General features: G+C 35.1%; 1 protein-coding gene across 2 annotated transcripts in view; it reads left to right on the top strand.

Moving 5' to 3' along the window:
• Positions 1-24,928, top strand: part of INTS2 (integrator complex subunit 2) — a 59,877-nt gene that overhangs the window by 28,467 nt on the left and 6,482 nt on the right. For both annotated transcript variants that reach the window (XM_015069721.3, XM_015069720.3), the window contains exons 16-20: positions 10,551-10,655; positions 13,118-13,282; positions 14,354-14,555; positions 18,346-18,471; positions 22,529-22,727. In XM_015069721.3, the coding sequence (XP_014925207.1) occupies positions 10,551-10,655; positions 13,118-13,282; positions 14,354-14,555; positions 18,346-18,471; positions 22,529-22,727 (797 nt within the window). The remainder of the gene's footprint in view (positions 1-10,550; positions 10,656-13,117; positions 13,283-14,353; positions 14,556-18,345; positions 18,472-22,528; positions 22,728-24,928) is intronic.

Here is a 24,928-nt window from a genome sequence, read left to right as displayed (position 1 = left end):
CAGTAGACCATAGAAGAATAAATTACAAGAAGGTGGTCTGGGGGAGAATTCAGACCATTCACACTGTAGCTGGAACCAAGATACACTCTTATTTTTTATATAAATTAATGTTTAGCAAAAAATTTTTTAATACAGGAACGTACAGAGAGTAGTATAGTCAACTCTTACGTGTATACCATGCAGAATTAACAAGTACTCAGGATTTTTAGGACTGGAGCAATCTTTAAAGATTATATATTCCAGTCCCCAGTGATATGCTTAGTTCAACTCTGTTCCTGTTAAGCCTCTGTTCTTTACTCAATAATCTAATGGATCTCAGTTGGAAAGTTAAGGATTTTAGGTTAGGAGTACAACTTGGCCTGGATTGAATCTGGGAAAGGAACTGGGGCATTAGAGGAAAGTTATTAAGTTTTTACAAGATTCTAGGGAAAAGATAGTGGTGTTTTGGACTGATAGTGCATATGTATTTTTCAATTAGAGTTGAAATGTTTTGCTGATGAATTCATGAGATTTGAGAGACCTGAGCCAAAGTTAATGTGGAGCCTTTTGGCCTGAGCCTAAAGGACAGAATGGCTATCAACTGAAATAAAAGAGCCAGGGGAAGGAGCAGATTTGTGGAGGATCAGGAGCTCAGTTTTGGACATGTTAATTTTGAAATGTGTGATAAACTTTCAAATGGGTATGTTAAGGAGATAGTTATATAGACTGGCCTGGAATTCAGGGGAAATAACTAGACTTTGAGATTCTTCAGCATATGTATGATATTTAAAATCATGACATTAAATAGGATCACCAAGGACAAGAGTAAAGTGTGGGAGAATCAGGAGGTTATGATGTCCTGGAAGCCAAGAGAAGATGTTTCTGAAGATACAGTGATCCCCTCTGTCAAATGATGTTTCTAGTAAGTTAAGGTTTGGACTGAGGCTCAGCTGATGACTGCATATTGCTTGCTGGATGTCATTTGACTTTTACAGTTTTACTAGTAAAGTGGTAGGAGAAAGCCTGATTATAGTGAATTGAAACGAAAAGTAGAGGAGATATACTGAAGACAGTGAGTAGAGACAGGTCTTTGGAGAAGTCATAAAGAAAGGAAAGCAATGAATGTGATAATTGGAGAGGAAAATGAGGTCATGAGAGGGCTTCTTTTTTTTTTTTTGAAGGTGAAAGAGTTTAGGGAATGTTTGTATGTTGTTGGGAGTAATCTAATGGAGAGGCAAGGTTGATAATGCTGAGGACAGAACCCCTGGACTGATGTCCTTGAGAGGTGATGGATGTGGAAAACAAATAGAGAGATCTGTCTTTTTCTTTTTGGTTGAGGAGACTTTTTCCTAGTCTAGTTTCTCATCTCCAAGGGGAATAAATAACTGCAGAATATGTCACAACATGAGAGAACTTTGCTCTTTCACATTCAAAATGGTAATTCTGCCTCACATTTAATTCCTACATGTGAAGTTGTATTCTGGTTTTAGTACATTGTTAAATGTTCTGTGGTTTTGGCCCTTATAATAAAAATTATTGGTAACCACAAGGTAGCTGAAGATGCTCACATATGGAATTCTGAAATTTCAGTTAGAACCAAGTATTGGATTATCATAGCCATTAAAGTGCATATGAGGGCATCTGGGTGGCTTAGTTCGTTAAGCATCGACTCTTGATTTTGGCTCAGCTCATGATCTCATAGTTTGTGGGATCAAGTCATATATCAGGTTCTATGCTGACAGTGCAGAGCCTGCTTGGGATTCTCTATGTCCCTCTCTCTCTCTGCCCCTCCCTCTCATATGTGCACGCTCTCTCTCTCTCTTTCTCAAATAAACATTGGAAAAAAAGTGCATATGTGTCTATATATTTTTCGTATGCACATATATTTTTGGTTTGTTTAAAAATATTTATATTTGTTTATATTTATACCATGTATATTAATTTTAGTTAAATATTGTATTGCTCCAGAAGAATATATGTAAGAAATAGAGTGCTATAATAAATCCCGGTGTACTAATACCTAATTAAAATATGAGCATTACCATTATAGTTCCAGTTTTTAGACTTAAAAAATGTTTCCTGTTTATTACATCTAAAGACTTTATTACCTCTCTTTCTGCCCTTCCTTCTCTTGCTCTCTCGAAAATAAATAAAACACTAAAAAAATAAAATAGAATGCAGTAACTTTTAAGCAAACATTGGCCAATGTTATTTTTTTTTAATGTTTATTTTTGAGAGAGGGAGAGAAAGAGAGAGACAGAGCATGAGAGGGGGAGGGGCAGAGCGAGAGGGAGACACAGAATCCAAAGGAGGTTCCAGGCTCTGAGCTGTCAGCACAGAGCCCATTGCAGTGCTTGAACCCACGAACTGTGAGATCATGACCTAAGCCAAAGTCAGATACTTAACCAACTGAGCCATCCAGGCACCCCATTGGCCAATGTTATTTATTGGCAACTTCAAGTTTTGGAACTTTAAAATAAAGTTTGGACAAAAAAGTTGTATGACCATATTTTAGAGTAACAGTATAAGAATTTTAAAAACTTATTTCATTGTTTACCTACCTAATTGTACCCTATTTGATGCAAAGGAACTGGATTTAAAAAAAGAAAACATTTATTAGAAGTTGTGTTTACTGGAAAAAAATCTAGGAAATGAGAAAAGTAAAAAGATTGAAATATAAACCACCCATAATTCTGCTAGTCACCATTTGAATTTTCTTAGAAAACCTTTCAGTCTTTGCACAGATGATAGCTTTTACAAAGTCAGAATCATAATACATTTTTTTAAAGATTTTATTTTTAAGTAATCTCTACACTCATTGTGAGGCTCACAACCCTGAGATTAAGAGTTGCATGCTCTACTGATTGAGACAGCCAGGCATCCCAGTAATACATATTTTTAATCTAACCTTTCTCCTTAATACATTTTAAAGACTTGCCTATTATAGTACATTTTCAAGGACATCTTTAAATAGCTGTACAATATTTCCTCATAAATATCTCATTACTAACACACTTCTTTTTGTTGGACATTTAAACCGTTTCCAAATTTTGCCATTATAAACAGTGGAGGAATGACTGTTAGAGCTAACTTTGTACATAGGCATGATTATTTCTGTCCTTAGGAGAGATTCCTAGATATAGAATTACTAAGTCTATAGTAACTGTACTATAAATTGTAAGATTTAAAAAATGAACAAGTTTGCCTGGGTGGCTCAGTCAGTTAGTTAGGCGTCTGCCTCTTGATTTTGGCCCAGGTCATGACCTCTGGTCAGTGGGTTTGAGCCCTGTGTTGGGCTCTGCACTGACAGTGCAACGCCTGCTTGGGATTTTCTCTCCCTCTCTCTTTGCCCCTGCCCCACTTGTACTCTCTCTCTCTCTCTCGCTCTCACTCTCAGAATGAATAAATAAAATTTATATAAAAAAGATGAACTGCCATATTGCTTTCCAGATAGGTTATACCAATATAGACTCCTATATTTGCATAAGATGTGAGTGCTTTTTTATAATATAGAGTATTATTATTTATGGTGTTTAAAAAATTTTTTTTTGATGTTTTATTTATTTTTGAGAGACAGAAAGAAACTGAGCTTGAGCAGGGGAGGGGCAGAGAGAGAGGGAGACACAGAATCTGAAGCAGGCTCCAGGCTCTGAGCTGTCAGCACCTCAGTTTATGGTGTTTTTTAATTATAAAATTTTGGGGGGAAGAAAATCTTCCAAAGCTAGGTACTAACGTTCATATAACTAATCACCTCTATGTTCTTTTAGGACCTTATTATTTCCTTTTTAAAATTTAAGTATGCCTTTAATTAATTTTGGTGTAAAGTATGGGGTACAGATCCAATTTTATTTTTTTATAATTGGCTATTTGTCAACATCACATAGTGAATAATCTGTCATTTTCCTATTGCTTTGGAAGGTCACTTTGATGTACATTGAAGTTTTCTTACAAACCTATGTCTGATTTTGGATTTTCTTTCTTAAGTTCCAGTCACTTTCATCATAACTTCTTGTTCAGAATTTTTGTCTGTTCTTACATGTTTAATCTTTCACATGAACTTTCCAGAGAAGATTATTATGCTGGGATTTTTGATCAAAATTATGTTAATTTTATAGATTTGGAGAGAATTTACCATCTTTACAATATTAAGTCTTCCCATCTAGATATATGAAATAATTTTTTTTCATTGTTAAAATTTAAGCTTCATGAGGACTGATTTTTGTCTGTTTTTTTGCCATTGTATCTAGATCTAGTATATTCCTTGACACATAGTTACTAAATGTTTTTTGAATGAGTTCAAATTTATTTAAGTTTCAAAATTTATTCAAGTTTTTTTGCATCTGCCAATAAAATTTTCCTTTATATAGGTTCTGGATAATCTTCTAACAAGTTATCACTGGTTATAGGAAAGGTATTGGTATTTAGTTTGGATTAGTTAAGCTCTGAATTTCTTAGAGTACCATTTAAAAAATAATTTATCAAGTAAATACTTTTTTGGCAGTTATTGAGATGATTTGTTTGGTCTATTTATATAATTTATTGTAAAATTAATATCTTTATATTCCTGGAATGTATCCTACTTGGTTTTGGTATGTTATTCTTTTAGTATGGTGCTAGGTTTGATTTGCGTGTTGTTGTTGTTTTTTTTTTTCCATCTGTATTTAAACAAGTGAAATTGACCTTTTTTCTTCTTTCTTTTTTCTCTTTCTGCTTTGGTATCAAGTTTACACTAATTTCTACGTGAATTATTTTCTGTCGGATTTTTTTAAGGATTAAAATGTCACAAAAACTAGGGGCAATGTAAATAATATTCAAAGTATTTCTACAGTTTTGTTGGGGATGAGATTAAATGTTAGATTTGACTCTTTGAAAGCCATGCATTGGAAGAAGTTTGGAAATATGATTGTTGTCAAATTATAGTTTATCTTTTACTGAAGGATTAAGAATATCTTTGATGCTGTATTTCACAGAGATGTTAAAGAGAAATAAGTGCTTTAGGCAGGGCCTCATGGGCTGCTGGTTCTTTGATGGAATCATTAAAATGTGATCAGGATTTTGTCTTCATTTTTATAGGTCCAGAAACTTAAATATTGATACTTTACCCTAAATTAATCTTGGAGACTATAGATCTTAATAATACCAGTTAACATTTGAGTGCTTGTCATGTGCTAGACATTACTTGAAGCACTTTACATGTGTTAACTCATGTAAACCCTCACAACAATTCTATGAGATGAGTACTGTTTCTGTGATTTTACAGGTGAGAGCACTGAGGCACAGGGAAGTTAAGAACTTCCCTAAGCTGAACTTCCCTAAGCAATAAGTGTGGGAACCAGGATTTGACTATCACTGGAACACCTGTGTGTGTGTGTGTGTGTGTGTGTGTGTGTGTGTGTGTGTGTACTTTATTATTTAACATATCTATCTTTACTAATTTATATATAAGTATTCTGTGTAAGTATAGTCAATCTATTACTTTCTCTTTAAAGTACCATTTTATGTGTTTTTTTCCTCTTTAGTGTTATTTTATACATTTTATACAATTTTATTTTATATCAAGATGAGCCATAGGGCTGTGGTTTCAAAATGGGTTTTTAGTATTGAGGGTTTTTTTCTTTTTCTTTTTTGAATCCCCCTTCACCTGTTTCTTCTATCCCCCACCCCCTGCTTCTGGCATCCACCAATCTGTTCTCTGTATCTGCGAGCTTTTTTTTTTTTTTTTAAGATTCCACATAAAAGAGATAATATGGTATTTGTCTTTCTCTGACTTTTTTCACTTAGTGTAATGCCATCGAAGTCCATCTGTGTTGTTGAAAATGGTAAGATTTCATTTTTTTTTTATGGATGAATTATATTACACACACACACACACACACACACACACACACACATCCCACATTTTTCTTTATCCATTCATCCATTGATGGACACCTAGGTTGTTTCCATATTTTGGTTATTGTGAATAATGCAGTGAACATGGGGGGATCTTTTCAAGTTAATGTTTTCATTTTATTCAGGTAAATTACACAAAAGTGGAATTGCTGGATCATATGGTTCTATTAATTTTTTTAACTTTTTAATTTTTAAAATTTTTATTTTTTAAAGATTCTTTTTTTAAGTTTATTTATTTATTTTGAGGGAGAGAGTGGGGAAGGGGCAGAAATAGTGGGAGAGAGAGAATCCCAAGTAGGTTCCACACTGTCAGCATGGAGACTGGTACAGGGTTTGATCTCACGAACCGTGAGACCATGACCTGAGCCAAAATCAAGAGTTAGATGCTAAACAGATTGAGCCATCCAAGTGCCCCTCTATTATTAATTTTTTGAGGAACCTCCATATTGGCTATACCCAATTTACATTGCCATCAGTAGCACATAGGGTTCCCTTTGCTCCACATCCATGGCAACACTTATTTCTTGTCTTTTTTGGTAATAGCCACTCTAACAGGTGTGAGGTGATGGCTAATTGCAGGGTTTTTTTTGCCTTTCACTGATGATTAATCATGTTAAGCATCTTTTTATATACCTATTGGCCATTTGCATATCTTCTTTGTAAAAATATCCATTTAGATTTTCTGCCTATTTTAAAATCAGTTTTTTTTTTTTTTTTTTTTTTTTGCTGTTGAGTTGTATGAGCTATTTTATATATTTTGGGCATTAGCCTTTTATCAGATTTATGATATGTAAATATTTCCTCCAGTTCATTTGGTTGCCTTTTCATTTTGTTGATGGTTTTCTTTCCAGTGCAGAAGCTTTTTAGTTTAATGTAGTCACACTTGTTTATTTTTGCTTTTTTTTTTTAAGTTTATTTAGTTTGAGAGAGAGAGGGTGCAAGTAGAGAAGGGGTAGAAGGAGAGAGGGAGAGAGAGAATCCCAAGCTGGCTTTGCACCATCAGTGCAGAGCCCAATGCAGGGCTCAAACCCACTGACTGTGAGATCATGACCTGAGTCAAAATCAAGAGTCAGACGCTTAACTGACTGAGCCACTCAGGTGTCCTGCTTTTGGTGTTGGTGTCAGAGTCAAAAAATCACTGCCAAGACCAAGAAGTTACCACCTACGTTTTCTTCTAGGAATCATAAGGTTTTAGGTCCTCTGTTAAAGTCTTTAATCTATTTTGAGTTAATCATTGTGTGTGGTGTTAGATAGTTGAGCTTTATTCTTTTGCACTTGGCTGTCCAGTTTTTCCAACACTGTTTATTGAAGACATTGTCCTCTTGCTCATTATATATCTTTGTCTCCTTTGTTGTGGATCAGTTGACCATGTATGCATGGGGTTATTTCTGGGCTCTCTACTTTGTTCCATTGATCTATGTGTCTGCTTTCATACAAATACCAAACTTTTAATTACTATAGCTTTGTAATATAGTTTAAAATCAGAGAGCATGATCCTTCTAGCTTTGTTTTTCTCTCTCAAGGTTGCTTTTGGGTTTTCTGTGGTTTCATACAAATTTTAGTATTATTTGTTCTAGTTCTGTGAAAAATGCCATCAGAATTTTGATAGGGATTGCACTGAATTTGTAGATAGCTTTTGATGATATGGGCATTTTAATAATATTGATTTTAAACCAAATGTTATAAATAACAAATTATAAATAACAAATATTATTAATTTGTGTCCTCTTTAATTTCTTTCATTGATGTCTTATAGTTTTCAGTATTCAGGTCTTTCACCTCTTTGGATTAACTTATTCTTAGGTATTTTATTCTTTTTGATGTAACTATAAATGGGGTTGTTTTCTTAATTTCTCTTTCTGATAGTTCATTATTAGTGTATAGAAATACAATAAGTTTTTGTGTATTGATTTTATATCCTGCAGTTTTACTGAATTGATTTTTTTAATAGTAGACTTTTTATTTTAGAATGAGTGCAAATGGGGGAGAGGGGCAGAGGAAGAGAAAGAGAATCCTAAGCAGGCTCCACAACCCTGGGATCATGACCTGAACCGAAATCAAGAGTTAGACACTCAACTGACTGAGCCACCCAGGTGCCCCCTGAATTCACTTATTCTAACAGTTCTTTTTTTTTTAATGTTTATTTATTTTTAAGAGAAAGCGCGAGCGGGGGAGGGGCTGAGGGGCTGCAGAGGATCTGAAGCTGGCTCTGTGCTAACAGCAGAGAACCAGATGTGGGGTTTGAACTCATCAACTGTGAGACCATGACTTGAGCCAAAGTTAGACTCTCAATCCACTGAGCCACCCTGGTACCACATATTCTAACGGTTTTTTGATGGAGTCTTCATATGTCATCTGCAAAGAGTGACATTTTTACTTCTTCCTTTCCAATTTGGATGTCTTATTTCTTTTTCTTTCCTAATTGCTCTAAGACTGCTTCCTTCACTAGTAAGTGTTGGAACCCCAATTTGACTGTCATTAGAACCTATTCTGTTTAACTGCCTTCTGAAACGTGTTCTTAATGGAATTCATACAAAATTGGTATGGAAAACTAGGATGCTAATTTATTAATTTACAAGGGAGGTTATGTTTAGTCAAGAGGTATATGGTCTATATAGGCAATGATTCTCAACCTTTAACACTTGGACTTATGTACTTCATGTCTTCAAAAAAAAAATTGTTGAGTTTACACTTTGTGGTTTGTATTTGAAAAAAGGGTAAGCATATTGCATATGCTTTTTTTACACTATGAACATCCTGTTTGATCATATAGTCCTATGGTGTATAAATAAAGTACCTTGGAATGAGAGGAGGGTGCCAGGCATATAGAATACGATGGAGATGAGACAAAAAAAAGATAAGCATATGACTTTTGATTTTGGCTCAGGTCATGATTTGATGGTTCGTGGGATTGGGCCCACATCTGTGCTAACAGCACAGAGCCTGCTTGTGATTCTCTCTCTCTGTCTCTCTCTGCCTGTGCATGTGTGCTCTCTCTCTCTCAAAATAAATAAATAAACGTAAAAAAAAAAAAAAAGATAGTGTTGGTTGGTAGGTACCTTTATTCTGTAGGATATAGGAATCCAGTGAAGGATTTTGAGCATGTAACCGGAGGCACGTGATCTGATAAAATCTGTATTTACGTAAGAGGACTATGGCAGCAATGTGAAGGATGGATCAAAGAGAAGAGAAATTGGAAATAGGGAAACTAGTCCATAATAGATATTTAAGCAAATGAGTAGGTACTGATTTAAGACCACAGAAAAAGAAGAGAAATTAAGATGGACTTGTTTTATTTATTTATTTATTACTTAAAAGAAAATTTTTTTAATGTTTATTTTTGAGAGAAAGAGAGCACAGGGGAGGGGCAGAGAGAAATGGACACACAGAATCTGAAGCAGGCTCTAGGCTCCAGGCTATGAGCACAGAGTCTGATATGGGGGAGGGGTGGGGGGGTGTGTGGGTCAAACCCATGAGATCATGGGCCTGAGCCGAAGTCAGACACTTAACTAACTGAGCCACCCAGGTGCCCCTTTATTTATCTTTTAAAAAGATTTTATTTTTAAGTAATCTTTACACCCTGTGTGAGGCTCTAACTCACAACCCTGGGGTCAAGAGTCACATGTTCTACTGACTGAGCCAGCCAGCTGCCCCTAAGATGGGCTTGTTTTTTTAAAAAAAGGAATTGTTTGCTGGCTAAAGGTAGAAATTGTGAGAGGGCAGTCAAATTCATACTGCCCAACTTCCTTTAAAAAGAGTAGATCCTGAGAAACTTAACAGAAGACCATGGGGGAGGGAAGGAAAAAAAAAGAGAGGGAGAGAGCCAAACCATAAGAGACTCTTAAAAACTGAGAATAAACTGAGGAGGGCTGATGGGGGGTGGGAGGGAGAGGAGGGTGGGTGATGGGCATTGAGGAGGGCACTTGTTGGGATGAGCACTGGGTGTTGTATGGAAACCAATTTGACAATAAATTTCATATTAAAAAATAAATAAAATAATAAAATAAAGAAAAAGAGTCAGTCACCTGGGCATCTGGGTGGCTCAGTTGGTTAAGTGGCTGACTTAAGGCTCAAGTCATGATCTCATGGTTGGTGGGTTCGAGCCCCACATTGGGCTCTGTGCTGACAGCTTGGAGTCTGGAGCCTGCTTCATGGATTCTGTGTGTCTCTCTCTTTTTGCCACTCCCTCGCTTGTGCTCTGTCTCTCAAAAATGAATAAATGTTAAAAAAAAATTTTTTTTTAAGTCAGTCACCAGTATAATATATAATATAATTAAATTAAGACTATTGGAGTCATGAAGCTTTAAGACATATGGTCATGGCTACATTTAGTCTTCCTAATTAGTTTTGGGAGAGTCTTGACTTATTGGGTTTTTTTTTGTTTTTTGTTTTGTTGGTTTTTGTTTTTTAGTGTATAACACTTCTGCAGATGGCTTCTCTTACGATTTTTTTCCCTACTAGTTTCAATGTAGGGGCATTTTCCAGATCTTCCCCTTAGATATGTTCTTGCTTTTCCTGTGTATCCACTATTAGGTAATGATTCTTCATTTTTTGTGAAGTATATTCACAGGGTAAGTGAATGAAATGCAATTTAATGTTTTTTGTTCCATTTAGGTTGAAGGTTAAGATTGCTGTTGTTTGTTACACTGTTTTTATCTTACACTTTTTATCTTTGACAGCTGCTATGCAAAGAAAGCCCAAATCATATTCGTCTTCTTTAATGGATCAGATTCCTATCAAATTCCTTATTCGACAGGCTCAAGGACTGCAGCAAGAGTTGGGAGGTATTTGTTTTGCTTGCTTTTTACTGCTAACGTTTATTGTTAAAAAATGCGGTACTGTTTATAATGTTATAAAGTGTAATAGGTGCTCGATGGTAAAAAATCCAACAATTCAGAAGTGAATTCCTCTTTACATACCTATCTTACTCCTTGCATTTACCCTTCCCCAAAACCCAGTTTTATTTTGGAATGTAATTTCAGACATTTTTTCCGGTAAGTCAACCATATGAAATTGCAGGTATTCAACTTTTTTTGACTTACAAAAATACAGTTTCATATGGATAAAGCTAATAGCTACACACATGTAAAACAATTGTTTTTTTAAACTATAAATGGTATTATACCTATCTCTTTTGGTACTTGCTTTTTTCTTTTGGTGTCTTAGAAATGTTTTTATGCCAGTACATGTAGATCTACCTTATTGCTTTTAATTGCTCCATAATTTTCCATACCACAGAATTACTAGATTTTTACTGTAAAACTGTCAAATAGACATATAGTAATATTTTTAGAAATTCAGTTTTTTTTTAATGTTTATTTTTGAGAGAGAGAGAGACACAGTGTGAGGAGGAAGGGGCAGAGAGAGAGGGAGACACACGATCTGAAGCAGGCTCCAGGCTCTGAGCTGTCAGCACAGAGCCTGTCACAGGGCTCCAACTCACCGACTACAAGATCATCACCTGAGCTGAGGTCGGACATTTAACTGACTGAGCCACCCATGCGCCTCTTAAAATTCAGTTTTTTTCTTAATTTGACACCACTCTTTGTAATGTTTGAGTGTGGGTTTTTTGTTTGTTTCTCTGAAGTTGGAGTTTTCTTTTTCTTTCTTTGTTATGGTTGGTTTCAAGCAGGAACAAAGATGACCTTCTTTGGTCACATTTAGTCAGATGTCTGCATTTATTTACTTATATCTTTGCATAATCTTTTCCAAGGAAATAACGTTTTATTTGACAATGTTTGGCAAGTAACATTTTATTGAAGAGATTATGAAATGTAGATTAATTTTCACTATTGTAGGTACTCAGTTTATGACTGTTTTGGGATAGTCTTAACTGTACACGTAGTTGTGCATTTAGATATTTACACTTTAAAATAATACCACTTTTGGGGTGCCTGGGTGGCTCAGTCAGTTAAGCAGCTGACTTTGGCCCAGGTTGTGATCTCGCAGTTTGTGAGTTTGAGCCTTGCATCAGGCTCTGTGCTGACAGCTTGGAGCCTAGAGCCTGCTTCAGATTCTGTGTCTCCCTCTATCTCTCTGCCCCTCCCCTGCTCGTGCTCTGTCTTTCTCTGTCTCTCAAAAACAAACATTAAAAAAAAAAAAAAATTAAACCACTTTTGACTGTTGCAGCATTTTTCAAATAGAAATATTAATTTTAAGCAGTTTCTGTGACAAAGGAAGCAGATACTGTCCCTCCTGGGACTGAGCAGTGGTATGATTTGATCTAAGTTGCATAATAAGGAGATGATTGGATGAAAAGTACTGTTATTACACCTAATACTGTTACTACTAGTCTTACAACTCTGATGAGGATGATAATAATAATATAGTAACAACAATATTTTTGTGTCATTTAGCATAGTGGTACTTCATGTATCTAATTAAGACATTTTGTACACTATCATTTATTTTATCGTTATTGATATTATACAGTAATAGTCATGAATAGTCAAACTATGCTATAAGCATAGCATAGCATAGTCTTGTTACAAGCAAGACTTTGATTTAGTAAAAGGAAGTTTCCTATTCCTTTTGAACTTCCTTAACTCTTCTTGAAGGAAGGCCAATGCAGTGTCTCGTAGGTGTCATCAGTACTGCTTTGGTTGGCTGACATACTTAGCTATATGACTCAGGGAACTTTAAAAAATGTCTTTCAGTCTGTTTCCTTACAGTAGAATGAAGACAGTGTTACTTACCTTGAAGGGCTGCTAGGGAGAAATGAAAAAATGTACATAGAATGCTTGAGATCTTTTAGGTACTCAAAGGGGGCAATTTTGATTTTTTACCCATCTGTACCAGTGATTCTTAACTGGGCTGGAAGAGAGCATGTGTTCTTCTATCGAAGCCTGTCAGAATTTCTCAATGAGGCCTTTTTCAAACCATATATGATCTTCCCAAAATGGACATGCTTTTCACCTTTTTTTTCCTTCCTCCCTCTTGAACTATTGCTATGTCAAGTGACTTTTCCTGATGGGAGACTTTTATATTAGGATAGGGTAGAAGAAAGCTTGAGAACTTTTGATAAAACTTGTAGTTTCCACCTTTTTGTGTATCAAATCACTTGGGGATCTTAAGCAGATTCTTTAGCTGAACTACTGAACAGAAGTTCTCAAATGGTAGTATGCTTGCACATATGAAGTATGAAGTGCACATTCTTTTGGTTTGCCGAAAATGGAAGGGACGGGGAGGGAGAAGATTTTGATATTTGAGAATGAAGAATCCAGTTGACTTTTTGTAAATTTTCAAGGGTTACATTCTGCTTTACTACGTCTCCTTGCAACTAATTACCCACATTTATGCATTGTGGATGATTGGATCTGTGAAGAAGAAATCACAGGAACTGATGCCCTGTTAAGGCGTATGCTACTGACCAATAATGCCAAAAACCACTCTCCTAAACAACTCCAAGAAGGTATAGTAAATTGGATACTCCTTTTACCCTGTTGTAGTACAAAGAGATGTTAGGCTCATTGAAATCTTCAAATCATGCAGAATTTTCCAAGCGTTCCAGGGTATGTAACCATATTTGGTTAATATATTTTAAGTAATTTTCTTTGAGTTTAAGGAGTTTTAGCCATTTCTTCCTGACATGCTTGTATCTGTTTTTTCATAGTTTCTATGTCCATCACTAAACAGGTCACGTGGCTTTAGGAAGGTCCGAACTGGTCAGAAATAAATGCCATGGAATAGAGCAATGTACTTGCTGTTATTGGATAATGTTTAAACACTCTCAGATAGAAATATGATATGACCCACATATGTGATTTTAAACTTTCTATAGCCACATTAAAAGTAAAACACAGGCAAAATTAATTTTAATAATTATTTAATTTAATCCAGTATATCTAATGTATTATTATTTCATCATGTAACCAATATAAAAATATTAATTAATACTGTTTTTCCATACAAAGTCTTTCAATGTGGTATTTTATATTTACAGCACATCTCATTTTGCATTAGCTACATTTCTTAAGTGTTCAATAGCCACATGTGGTTAATGACTATTCTATTGAAAAGCATAGTTCTGGATACTTTTTACTAACAGCAGTGTGCTGGGTACTTACATCCTATAGAGGGGGCCACCCAGATGGAAGATATCAAGAAGTTTGAATCTTAATGAATGTTACTACCAAAAACAATATTTGGGTATATTTTCATGTTTCAGTCAATTTTTCAAATTAGTCTGAATCACCAAGGAAATGACATTTGTCTTTGGGTCACCAATGTATTTTTTTAAATGGGATTTTTGTTGTTGTTTTGTTTTGTTTTGTTTTTTTATGATATAACTATACTTAACATGAATTTTTCTTAGGGCTCTTATTTTAAGTATAGCCACTTATGGGCAGGATTGAAAGTTTTACTCTTTTTGAGCAACAGTGTTTCCTTGATTTTTGTAGTGTGTAGTCTGATAGGACGGTATTACCAAATATTTGGTAAGCTGTATAGAAGTTAGATCATGACTGCTAAGTTTTCCTTTTAGCATTTTCAGCTGTCCCAGTAAGTCACACACAAGTGATGCAGATTCTAGAACACTTGACTCTGCTCTCTGCCAGTGAACTTATACCATATGCAGAAGTATTAACATCCAATATGAACCAGCTGTTGAATTCAGGGGTTCCGCGGCGAATTCTTCAAACGGTCAATAAACTATGGATGGTTCTTAATACTGTGATGCCTAGAAGGTAATTTCAGTGTATTGTTTCATGTAATAAATAAGTGTATAGCAGTGATTGTATACAATAACCTAAACTTAAATGTGGAAAAAATGGTTGAGTATCTGATAATATAAATCCTTCCTAAAGACTGCTAATTAGAGAGCTGTTATAACTTTAAGGAAAAGGATAAACTTTCTTTGGGGCGCCTGGGTGGCTCAGTCTGTTAAGTGCCAACTTCAGCTCAGGTCATGATCTTGCGGTTTGTGGGTTCGAGCCCGGCATCAGGCTCTGTGCTGACAGCTCAGAGCCTAGAGCCTGCTTTGGATGCTGTGTCTCCCTCTCTCTTTCTGCCCCTCCCCCACTCATGCTTGCTCGCTCTCTCTCTCTCTCTCCCCCTCTCCCTCTCTCTCTCTCTCTCTCTCAAAAATGAATAAACATTAAAAGAAATTAAAAAAAAAAGAATAAACTTTCTTTTAAGAAACAGAAACTTTAAAGTATTTCCAACTTGAGAAAGTTCTTTAAAAATGAGTTCCTCATGTATGGTCTTTTGTGGCTAATTGTGATTTAGATCACCATTGTATCTTCCAATAATTGCCATGGCTTCAAATTTTGCTGCACATTAAAAATCACCTGGAGAGCTTTTAAAACCCCTAACCCCCAAGTTGTAACCCATGCCAATTAAATCAGAATGTCTGTTGGTGGTCATTAGGTCAGCCATTAGTATTTTTTTTTTAAGTATTTCCCGGTGATTCTGGTGTGCAGTAAAGTTTAGAGAATACTGGATTAATTATTTTGCCTTTACAAAGATGAGTCTCTCCTGTTCCATATATTGCATCAAAAACACCTGGTTTAAGTAGGTGATGGGGATGGAGTGCACTTGTTGTGATGAGCACCGAGTGTTTTATGTGAGTGTTGGGTTACTAAATTGTACACCTGAAACTAAAATTACACTAGGTTAACTAACTGGAATTTAAATAAAAACAAAAGAAAATACTGTTTAAATAGAGAAACAACCAAAAACACCTAGTAAAAACAGAATGCTGGGCTGGACTTACCTGTGATTTTGATTCAGTAGGTCTGGGAATATTTATGCTCTTTATTTTTTTAAATGCTTATTATTTTCAGAGAGAGTGCGTGTGTGCCCACAAGTGGGGAAGGGGCAGAGATTGAGAGAGAGAGAGAGAGAGAGAGAGAGAGAGAGAGAGAGAGAGAATCCTAAGCAGGCTCTGATTCAGGGCTTGATCCCACAAACCATGAGATCATGATCTGAACTAAAATCAAGATTTGGATACTTAACCAACTGAGTCCACCCAGGTGCCCCTATACTTTTCAAATTTAATTTTTACTTGTATCAGATAAAGAAATACACATAACTTAAGAACATAAATAGTATATTCCTTCCCATTTTAGACTGTTGCTCCCCAGAGACAACTATTTTCAGCTGTCTTACCTTTTTATTCTGGCATTTATGTCCCCCCATCTATCTCAGTAATATAATTACTATGATTTCCTGACTTTCCAATTTAGAAATTATCTTACGACTTTCCACTATACAAGATAAAGGGTTAGCACTTTTACCTGTTTGCTCTTCCATGAGTTCCTCTTCCCCCAATACATACTTTCCCTTCCTCTGTGTCTCCCAACACAGTAGTATCAAAATTTTTGGTTGAAGCAGTATTCAATGTGCCTCTTAAGTCCTAATTTTATAGGTGACCTATGCAATATCCTTTGATTACAGTCTCTTTCCTATACAACTGCCTTCCTTTATACCTTATACACAAACCCTGAGTTAATACTTTCCTCTTCCATTTGCTTGAGGTTTGGTTTGCTTTTGTTTTTGTTTTGTATCAACTAATTCATCCCTCAACTTCATTGAGAGGAAATTTACTTTACAATTAGTTATAATACATCAGGTAATGTATCAGTAACATTTTTTTGTTGGAAACATTCCTTTCATAGCTTTTCCATCTTCATTTTTCAATTTGGGACATGCACAGTAGCCATCCTGGAATTGCTTTTGTCTCTCTTTTTGGATTCCATGTTTTTCTCTTTCTTGGTTTATGTCTTCATTTTAGTGAGTGGAACACACACTCAAGTTGTTCCCTGAGAAAGGGTGTTTAGAGAACTTATTTATTTTTTGAGACTTCCAGGTGTGAAAAGTTTTTATTCTTCCCATTACATGTGATTATTCTTTAGCCTGGGTGTAGAGTTCTAGCTCAATTTTCCTTTCAGAAATTTGAAGACTTCATCCTACTGAATGAATTGAGCTTCCCTTGTTGGTATTAAGTAATCTAATGATATACCAATTCCCACTCCTTTGTATGTGACCATTGTTTTTTCTCTCTTAAATTGTAGGGTTTTTTTCTTTCACTGGTTTCTGGAATTTCATGATGATGTATTTTGGTGTGGGTCTTTTTTTATTCATAGTTTCATGTGCTTGGCCTTTTTTTAGTCTGGGACTAATGCCTTCATTTTTTTTTTTTTTTTTTAATGTTTATTATTTTGAGAGAGAGAGAGAGCACAAACAGGGGAGGGGCAGAGAGAGAGAGGGGGACACAGAATCCAAAGCAGGCTCCAGGCTCTGAGCTGTCAGCACAGAGTCCAATGCGGGGCTTGAACCCACAAACTGTGAGATCATGACCTGAGCTGAAGTCAGACGCTCAACTGACTGAGCCACCCAGGCACTCCTAATGCCTTCATTTCTAAGGACATTTTAATATATATATTTTTTCTTCAATAATTTTTTTCCTCTGTTTTCTGTAGTTTTTGTAATTGGGATTTTAAGCCTCTTGGTTTAAACCCCCCGATTTTTCAATTTTCTCTCTTCTTTTTAAATTTGTCTTTTAAATATATTTTCTGAATATTTCCTCAGTGTTATCTTCTGGTCTTTGATTTGAATTAAAAAATTTTGTTATATTCTTAATTTCTAAGAATTCTTTCTTACCTGAATATTTTTAAATGCCTACTGTTCTTGTTTCATATATGCAATATTCTGTCCTTTAAGGATATTAATTATAGGCTTAAGAAAAATTTCTCATCCCTACATTCTCTGCTTCTTTGAAGTTTCTTTCTGTTTGCATATTTTAAATATTTATTTATTTATTTACTTATTTATTTTTATTTGAGAGAGTGAGGGAGGGTCGATGTGGGAATTGATCCCACAAAGCTGGGATCGTGACCTGAGCCAAAATCAAGAGTCAGACACTCAACTGGCTGAGCCACCCAGGTGCCCCTCTGTTTGCATATTTTAATCTTTCAAACTAGATGCTTTCCTTAGGTGTCTGATGACTCTTGGCTGTCCACTCATATGTAAGAGTGGAGAAGCAAGCTCTGTGTGCAAGGTGGGGCTGATGAACTCTGGGGCTTCCCTGTAAGAGATCAGGTACTCTTCATACTGGCATATCCTTCAGTAATTATAATATACAGTCAAGTTAGTAATCACTTTTATAGTTTTGATGTCTAATCTCTAAGTGGCATCTCACATTGAGGTATTATGGTGATACAGAACCAGGACTTAATTTATGAGGCCACATACAGTTTCAAAGTGCTGGGATTTTCATTCATACTTTTATATGCCATGATTATTCCATTACAACTGTGAGGACTTTTGAAACTACTTTGTGTTTACAGTTTTATCTTCATTTGTTTTAGAGACATTATACTTAAGTTAGGTTTCTATAGTTCTTAATTTTTCCAAGTTCATTCACATCTTTTTAAAAATTTTTTCCTGAATATATCATTCTAAGTTAGGAGTAGATGGCTCCAAGTTTGAAATATAATATAGCTGTTTTTGAACATGTGATTATTTTCTCATCAGGCTGTGGGTAATGACAGTTAATGCACTTCAACCTTCAATAAAGTTTGTACGACAGCAAAAGTATATTCAGAATGACCTGATGATAGATCCTCTCATTGTCCTAAGATGTGATCAGAGGGTACACAGGTATGTGTCATTTGAGTTTCATTTTTATTTTGGAGTTATACTTTGGAGAGTCAAACGAAATTGAAGAAATTTAGTTTAAGCTTATATCTTACTGTTCTTACAGATAATTGGCAGTATGAGCTGTGAGGTTTTGTTTTTTTGTCTTCAGTCAAGAACTATTTATTCAGTTTAATATTTAATATGTGATTAGTAAAACCTAGCCTTGTTGCTAGCATTTTTGTAAAAGGCTTTTAAAAAACTGGCTTAGTATGAACTGTTATGTACACTAAAGCTGTGATCTTTTTGGCATTTTCAGTTGTGATGTTAGCTTGATTCCACACTTGTCTATAATTCCTTGTCAGTTTTTGAACTTAATCGATTGAGTTGAAGTGACTTCACCTCAAGGGGCAGATTTTGTTAATTCACATCATTAACATTTGAATTTCCAATTGCTAAGTAATCTCAAAGATATATAGGATGAGGGGCCTGCCTTTGAAGTGATTATTGCCTGTATGGGGAAATAATACAAACACATGAGAAGTTAAATAATATGGTCATTTGCAGATGAATGGTATAGTATATGAATGCTGTTAAAGGATCAGGAAAGATGTAGATGAAGTGGGACCTGAGTAGTATTTTAAAGGATAGAAATAGGGTTTAGATGAGTAGATACTATAATGATGGGGCTAAGGGGTCAAGGAAGGCATTGTGGGAAAAAGAACAGTTTTGAGCAAAAGTATAGAAACACAAATGAAAAAGGCTTTGTTGGAATGGAGGGGTAAGTTGTTGAGAGGAACACACTTTAGAACTGGAATGTCAAGTTGGGGTCAGACTATCGAGGGCCTTGAATGTTAGGCTAAAGAGATCATGTAGGTGGTACCTTGAGAAGCCTTAGGTTAGATGGCTTGGGATGGGGGAAGGAAACTGGAGTTAAAGAAGACTTAACCAGGATATATACTCTCTGAATGTACTCCTCTCTCCTCAACTGAAGGATGATATTTGTGAAGTGACAAAAGTTGCAAAATCAGCCACGTATGGTTTGGTGAGATCAAGGTCTCATAGGAAATAGGAATCAAAAGAATGAACAGTATAAATGACACTTAAGTATCTAATAAAAGAAAAATAGCAGTAAATAACACTTCCAGAAAAAAACTTCTAAAACAATTTCAGTGTTAAAAATCCACTTAAGTAGGTAACTTTTCACTTGAATTGTCTCCAGTTGTTCAAGAAGTTGTCAAATTATGCTATCATAATGTATGTAATGTTTTTGTAGCTTAGATTTTCACTTGTGAAACTTTCCCCCCATTAATAGGTATTCTTATATCTATTGGCTGCATAATATTCCATATAGATACGCTATGCTTAACCCAATCCCTATTGTTGGATATTTTGCTTATTTCTGTTATTTGTTATCATCAGTAGTGCTGTGGTGACTGTGTACTGAGAATTTCCTTAGAACAGATTCTTTTTTTGTAAACATTTTATTTTTAAAGTTTATTTAAGTAATCTCTGTAACCAATGTGGGGCACAAATTCATGACCCTGAGATTAAGAGTTGCATGCTTTTCTGACTAAGCCAGTCAGGTGCTCCAGAGCAGACTTTTAAAAATAGAATTATGGAGGCAAAAGTAACATGCTCATTTTCAAGACTTTTCATTCATATTTTTCATATTCATATTTTGATTCATACTCATATTTTTATTCTGCCATCTAGAACGGCTGAACCAGTTTATAGATTGAATGTTTTAATATGTTTATTGGCTATTGCTATCTCTTCTTTATATTTTAGTCTACTTTTCTATTGTAATGCTTATCTTTTTTGATTTGGAAAGAGTTCTTCATAAAGGATATTAGTGCACGTGCTCTCTCACGCACTCTCTCTCTCTATATATAGCTGGTTTTTCCTGTGTGGTTCTATTTTGCCTTTTAATTTTGTTAATTAAAAAAAACATTTTTTAATGTTTATTTTTGAGAGAGAGAGACACAGTGTGAGTGGGGGATGGGCAGAGAGAGAGGAAGACACAGAATCCAAAGCAGGCTCCAGGTTCTAAGCTGTCAGCACAGAGCCTGACATGGGGCTTAAGCCCATGAACTGTGAGATTGTGACCTGAACCAAAGTCGGACACTTGACTGACTGAACCACTTAGTAGGTGCCCCAATTTTGTTAATTTTTTTAAAATTTAACTTTTTTACCAAGTGATCATCCAAATGGTTTTTAAAAATATCAAATAATATAAAAAGATATATGCATAAAAAGATATGACGTTTAGGATTTGCTTTGAACTAACCCAGTGTTGGTGGTGGGAAAGTGGATGTGGGCATAGAGGAAATGACTGGCCATATGTTGATAACTGTTGAAGCTAGGTGATTAGTTATTGGAGATTCATTATCATATTTCCTTTTTTATGTGTGTATGAAACTTTTCATTATATTAGTAATGTGAACAAACACATTAGTGTTCATTAGTAAGCGAACAAACACATTAGTGTTCATTAGTACGTGAACAAACAAGAAGATTAACAGTAAGAAAAAGGTATACAGTGAAAAATCTTATTCTTTCTCATTATCTACCACGTTGCCATGGCTAAAGCAAAATTGTTCTTTGGCCTCCTGACCAATCCTAGTTACGTGTCCAGAGAAAACTTTGTTGTCATAATGGTTTGTATGTAGTTTTACTTTCTACATATTTATAAATTTATAAGTAGAAATACTTTTTTCCCCAGTGGTTTTAAAAAAACACAAGTAATACATTGTAGGTATTATTTTGTTCTTTAAAAAAAAAACTTAGTGTTGTTTATATGTTTTCCATATTGATACGCATAGTTCTACCTCATTTGTTTTAACTTCTGCATAGTATTCCATATGTAAATTACTAGGCCTGTCCTCCAGAAACTCTGATTTGAAATTTTGGAATGGAGCTTGAGTTGTTTTTGTTTTGTTTTGTTTTGTTTTATTCAAATAAGTACCCCAGATTATTCTTCTCTTCAATTTTAGGAAACATTGCCATAGTTTTTTAACCATTGACATATTTTTTTTTTTCACTGTGAATACACAGATGCTTATTATAGAAAATTTGGACATTTCAGAAAAACCATGTATATATTATTGATGAACATTTAAGCTGTTTGCATTGTTTCACAGTTATAAACACAGCTATACTGCCTGCTTATGCACACATGCTAGTTCCCTCTGTGATAGACTGAGAAGTGACATTTTCCGGTTATTCTAAGGGCTTGGCTTTTTAAATTTTAGTGGTTACTAATTTGTCCTTTTTGTTTTTTTCTTTCTTTTTTTTTTTTTTTAAAGTTTATTTATTTTTGATAGAGGGAGAGTGTGGGTGGGGAGGGCAGAGGGAGAGAGGGACACAGAATCCGAAGCAGGCTCCAGGCTCTGAGCTGTCAGCACAGAGCCTGATGCAGGGCACGAACTCACAAACTGTGAGATCATGACCTGAGCCAAAGTTGGACCCTTAACCGACTGAACCACCCAGGCGCCCATTTATATTTCTTATATTTGTTCTTATCTCATTTAAATTTAATCTGTAACATTCTTTTAGGAATGAATAACTATATTTTTTTATAGATGAGGAAACTGAGGCTCAGAAAATAACTTACTCCAGGTCAAGTGGATGAAGAACTTTTGGAATACAGAGTTGTCGTGCTCCAAAGAAGAAACAAGAGTAGAAAGAATTAACTATTCTGTTCTAATCTCCTTCATGTTATCGATAATAGAATATTTCTCTTTGAGGACAGTTGCTTCGCAGTTTCATCATCTAAGAGATTTACTGGTAGTGTCAACGTTTGCAAAAAAGGAATCTTGTCTCTAGGGCACACATTTATATTTGATTTTAGCTCATAAGATGGAATAGTTAATACTTAAAATATTTTCAATATAATCTTGAAATACAGAGGTTAAGACAAATATATTAAACTTTTATGTTTAGAATAAATATTTCAGTGGGAAAAGTGTTACTACTCTTTTTAGTTTTTTTCAGGTACTGTTCAGGACTGATTGATCATGTTCTGGCTAATTTATAAATTTATTTCTTTCTCAACTATTTTTCTTTTTTCTGTGTTTAGATGCCCGCCACTGATGGATATCACTCTACACATGTTGAATGGATACCTTCTTGCATCCAAAGCCTATCTTAGCGCTCATCTGAAGGAAACAGCAGAGCAAGATAGGCCTTCTCAGAATAATACAATAGGCTTAGTTGGGCAAACTGATGGCCCAGAAGTTACCAGAGAAGAATTGAAAAACGCATTACTGGCTGCTCAGGTAATAAAATAGAATTTAGTCTAGAAAGGCATGAGCTTCTGTCTTAATATAATGAGTTAAATAGATGTTATTTGATAGCCCTCTGTGTACAATGGTGACATATTATGAATTTCTTTTTTTTTTTTTTAATGTTTATTTATTTTGAGAGAGAGAGAGACAGAGAGACAGAATGTGAATGGGGGAGGGTCAGAGAGAGACGGAGACACAGAATCAGGCTCCAGGCTCTGAGCTGTCAGCACAGAGCCTGATGCGGGGTCTGAACCCACAAACTGCGAGATCATGACCTAAGCCGAAGTCGGACACTTAACCAACTGAGCGCCCACCCAGGTGCCCCATGAATTTCTTTCATTACAGAATGTATTATAATGGTATTACCTTTGCCACTGAATATCAAATGGACTGTATTACTAAAATTAGGAATAATCTTTATGATATTGGGTTAATAGCCATTTATTTTATTTTATTTTATTTTATTTTATTTTATTTTATTTTATTTATTTTTTGGTTAATAGCCGTTTAAACAAGATTTACATTTTAACAAAATATAAAACTTTTGTTTCTTAAAATCAAATGGTGGAGACAAATAGAACAAGAAGTATATATATAATAAAATGTCATGTAGTGGTAAATAGTATGACAACATAAGGAGTTTGGTTTTATATTTAGAAAAGTTTTATAACAATGTAGAATTTTACTGAAACCTTAAGTAGTCATTTTTTGAATAAGACAGGAGATGTGAGATGATTAAATGTTAAACAATTTGAAGTCTTTAAAGTAGAAATGTTTTCTTATTTTGAAATATATTTTCTGAGGGACGCCTGGGTGGCTCAATCAGTTGAGAATCTGACTCTTTTTTTTTTTAAGCTTTTGTTTATATATTTTAGGAGAGAGAGAGAGTGAGAGCAAGTAGGGGAGAGGCAGAGAGATAGAGGCAAAGAGAATCCCAAGTAGGCTCCACACTATCAGCGCAGAACCTGACACGGGGCTCAGTCTTATGAATCATGAGATCATGACCTGAGCCAAGATCTGGAGTCAGACACTTAATCAACTGAGCCACCCAGGCACCCCAAGCGTCTGAGTCTTGATTTCAGCTCTGGTCATGATCCCAGAATTGTGGGATCAAGTCCCGTGTTGGGCTCCGTGCTGAGTGTGGAGCCTGCTTAAGATTCTCTCTCTCTTTCTGCCCCTCTACCTCCCTCACGTGCTTTTTCTCTATCTAAAATAAAGAACAACCAAAAAACAAAAACAAAAACAAAAGCTGGAACCGAGATATATTTTTTGGAATATTTTCAATGGCAATTAATGGAATTCGAATAATAATATAAGTCCACAGTCCCTTATCTGTGATACAGAAATCCAAAAAGCTATGAAAACTGAAGCATTTGTTTGGTAATTCAGTTGGCAGAAAAACCTGACCTGAGGTGGTCTCATTTGTGACCTGAATTGATATGAAGCTATTTATGGCCTTATCCCATTTATTTGTGAATATTGTTCTGCTGTAGAAATGTGAATATGTTTGACTGCAGTGTGTGCTACCCTAGTCTCTGCTGGAGGTATTATATAATATCACATTAAAAGGAATTCTGGGGGCACCTGGCTGGCTCAGTCAGTGGAGCATGCGACTCTTGATCTTGGGGTCGTGAGTTTGAGCCCCATGTTGGGCATAGAGCTTTCTTAAAAAAAAAAAAAAGATTTCTGGGTTCTAAAGAAATCTGGCTCTCAGTTTCAGATAAGGGATTGGGGATTGTAATAGCTGCCATTTACATAATGCTTGTTATATGCTGAATGCTATTCTAATTTCTTTATATATTTAATTTAATTTATATACAATTATATATGTAATATATATGTTACATATTATTTATATAATATATATTATATATTTAATCTAATACTAATCTAAGTTCTTTATCTTATTTAATCTTCACAGCCAATCTGTGAGGTATGGAGTATTATCATCTCCATTTTTATAGATTAGGAAAATAAGACTTAGGGAGGTTAAGTCACTTGCTCAAGGCCACACATTTAGTAAGTGGCAGAGCTAGTATTCAAGCCTGGGTAGTCTGGCACCAGAGTCTACAAACAAAAACACAACAAATCAATAACAACCCCAAACCAAAAACCCTTCAACCCAAGAATTATAAAGTAAAGCTGACCTTACTTCATTAATGATTATAATGTAAGGCTAACCTTACTTTATG

This window comes from Acinonyx jubatus, chromosome E1, assembly GCF_027475565.1.
Source record: "Acinonyx jubatus isolate Ajub_Pintada_27869175 chromosome E1, VMU_Ajub_asm_v1.0, whole genome shotgun sequence".
Classification (NCBI taxonomy): Eukaryota; Metazoa; Chordata; class Mammalia; order Carnivora; family Felidae; genus Acinonyx; species Acinonyx jubatus.
This window is presented reverse-complemented; position numbering and strand designations above follow the sequence as displayed.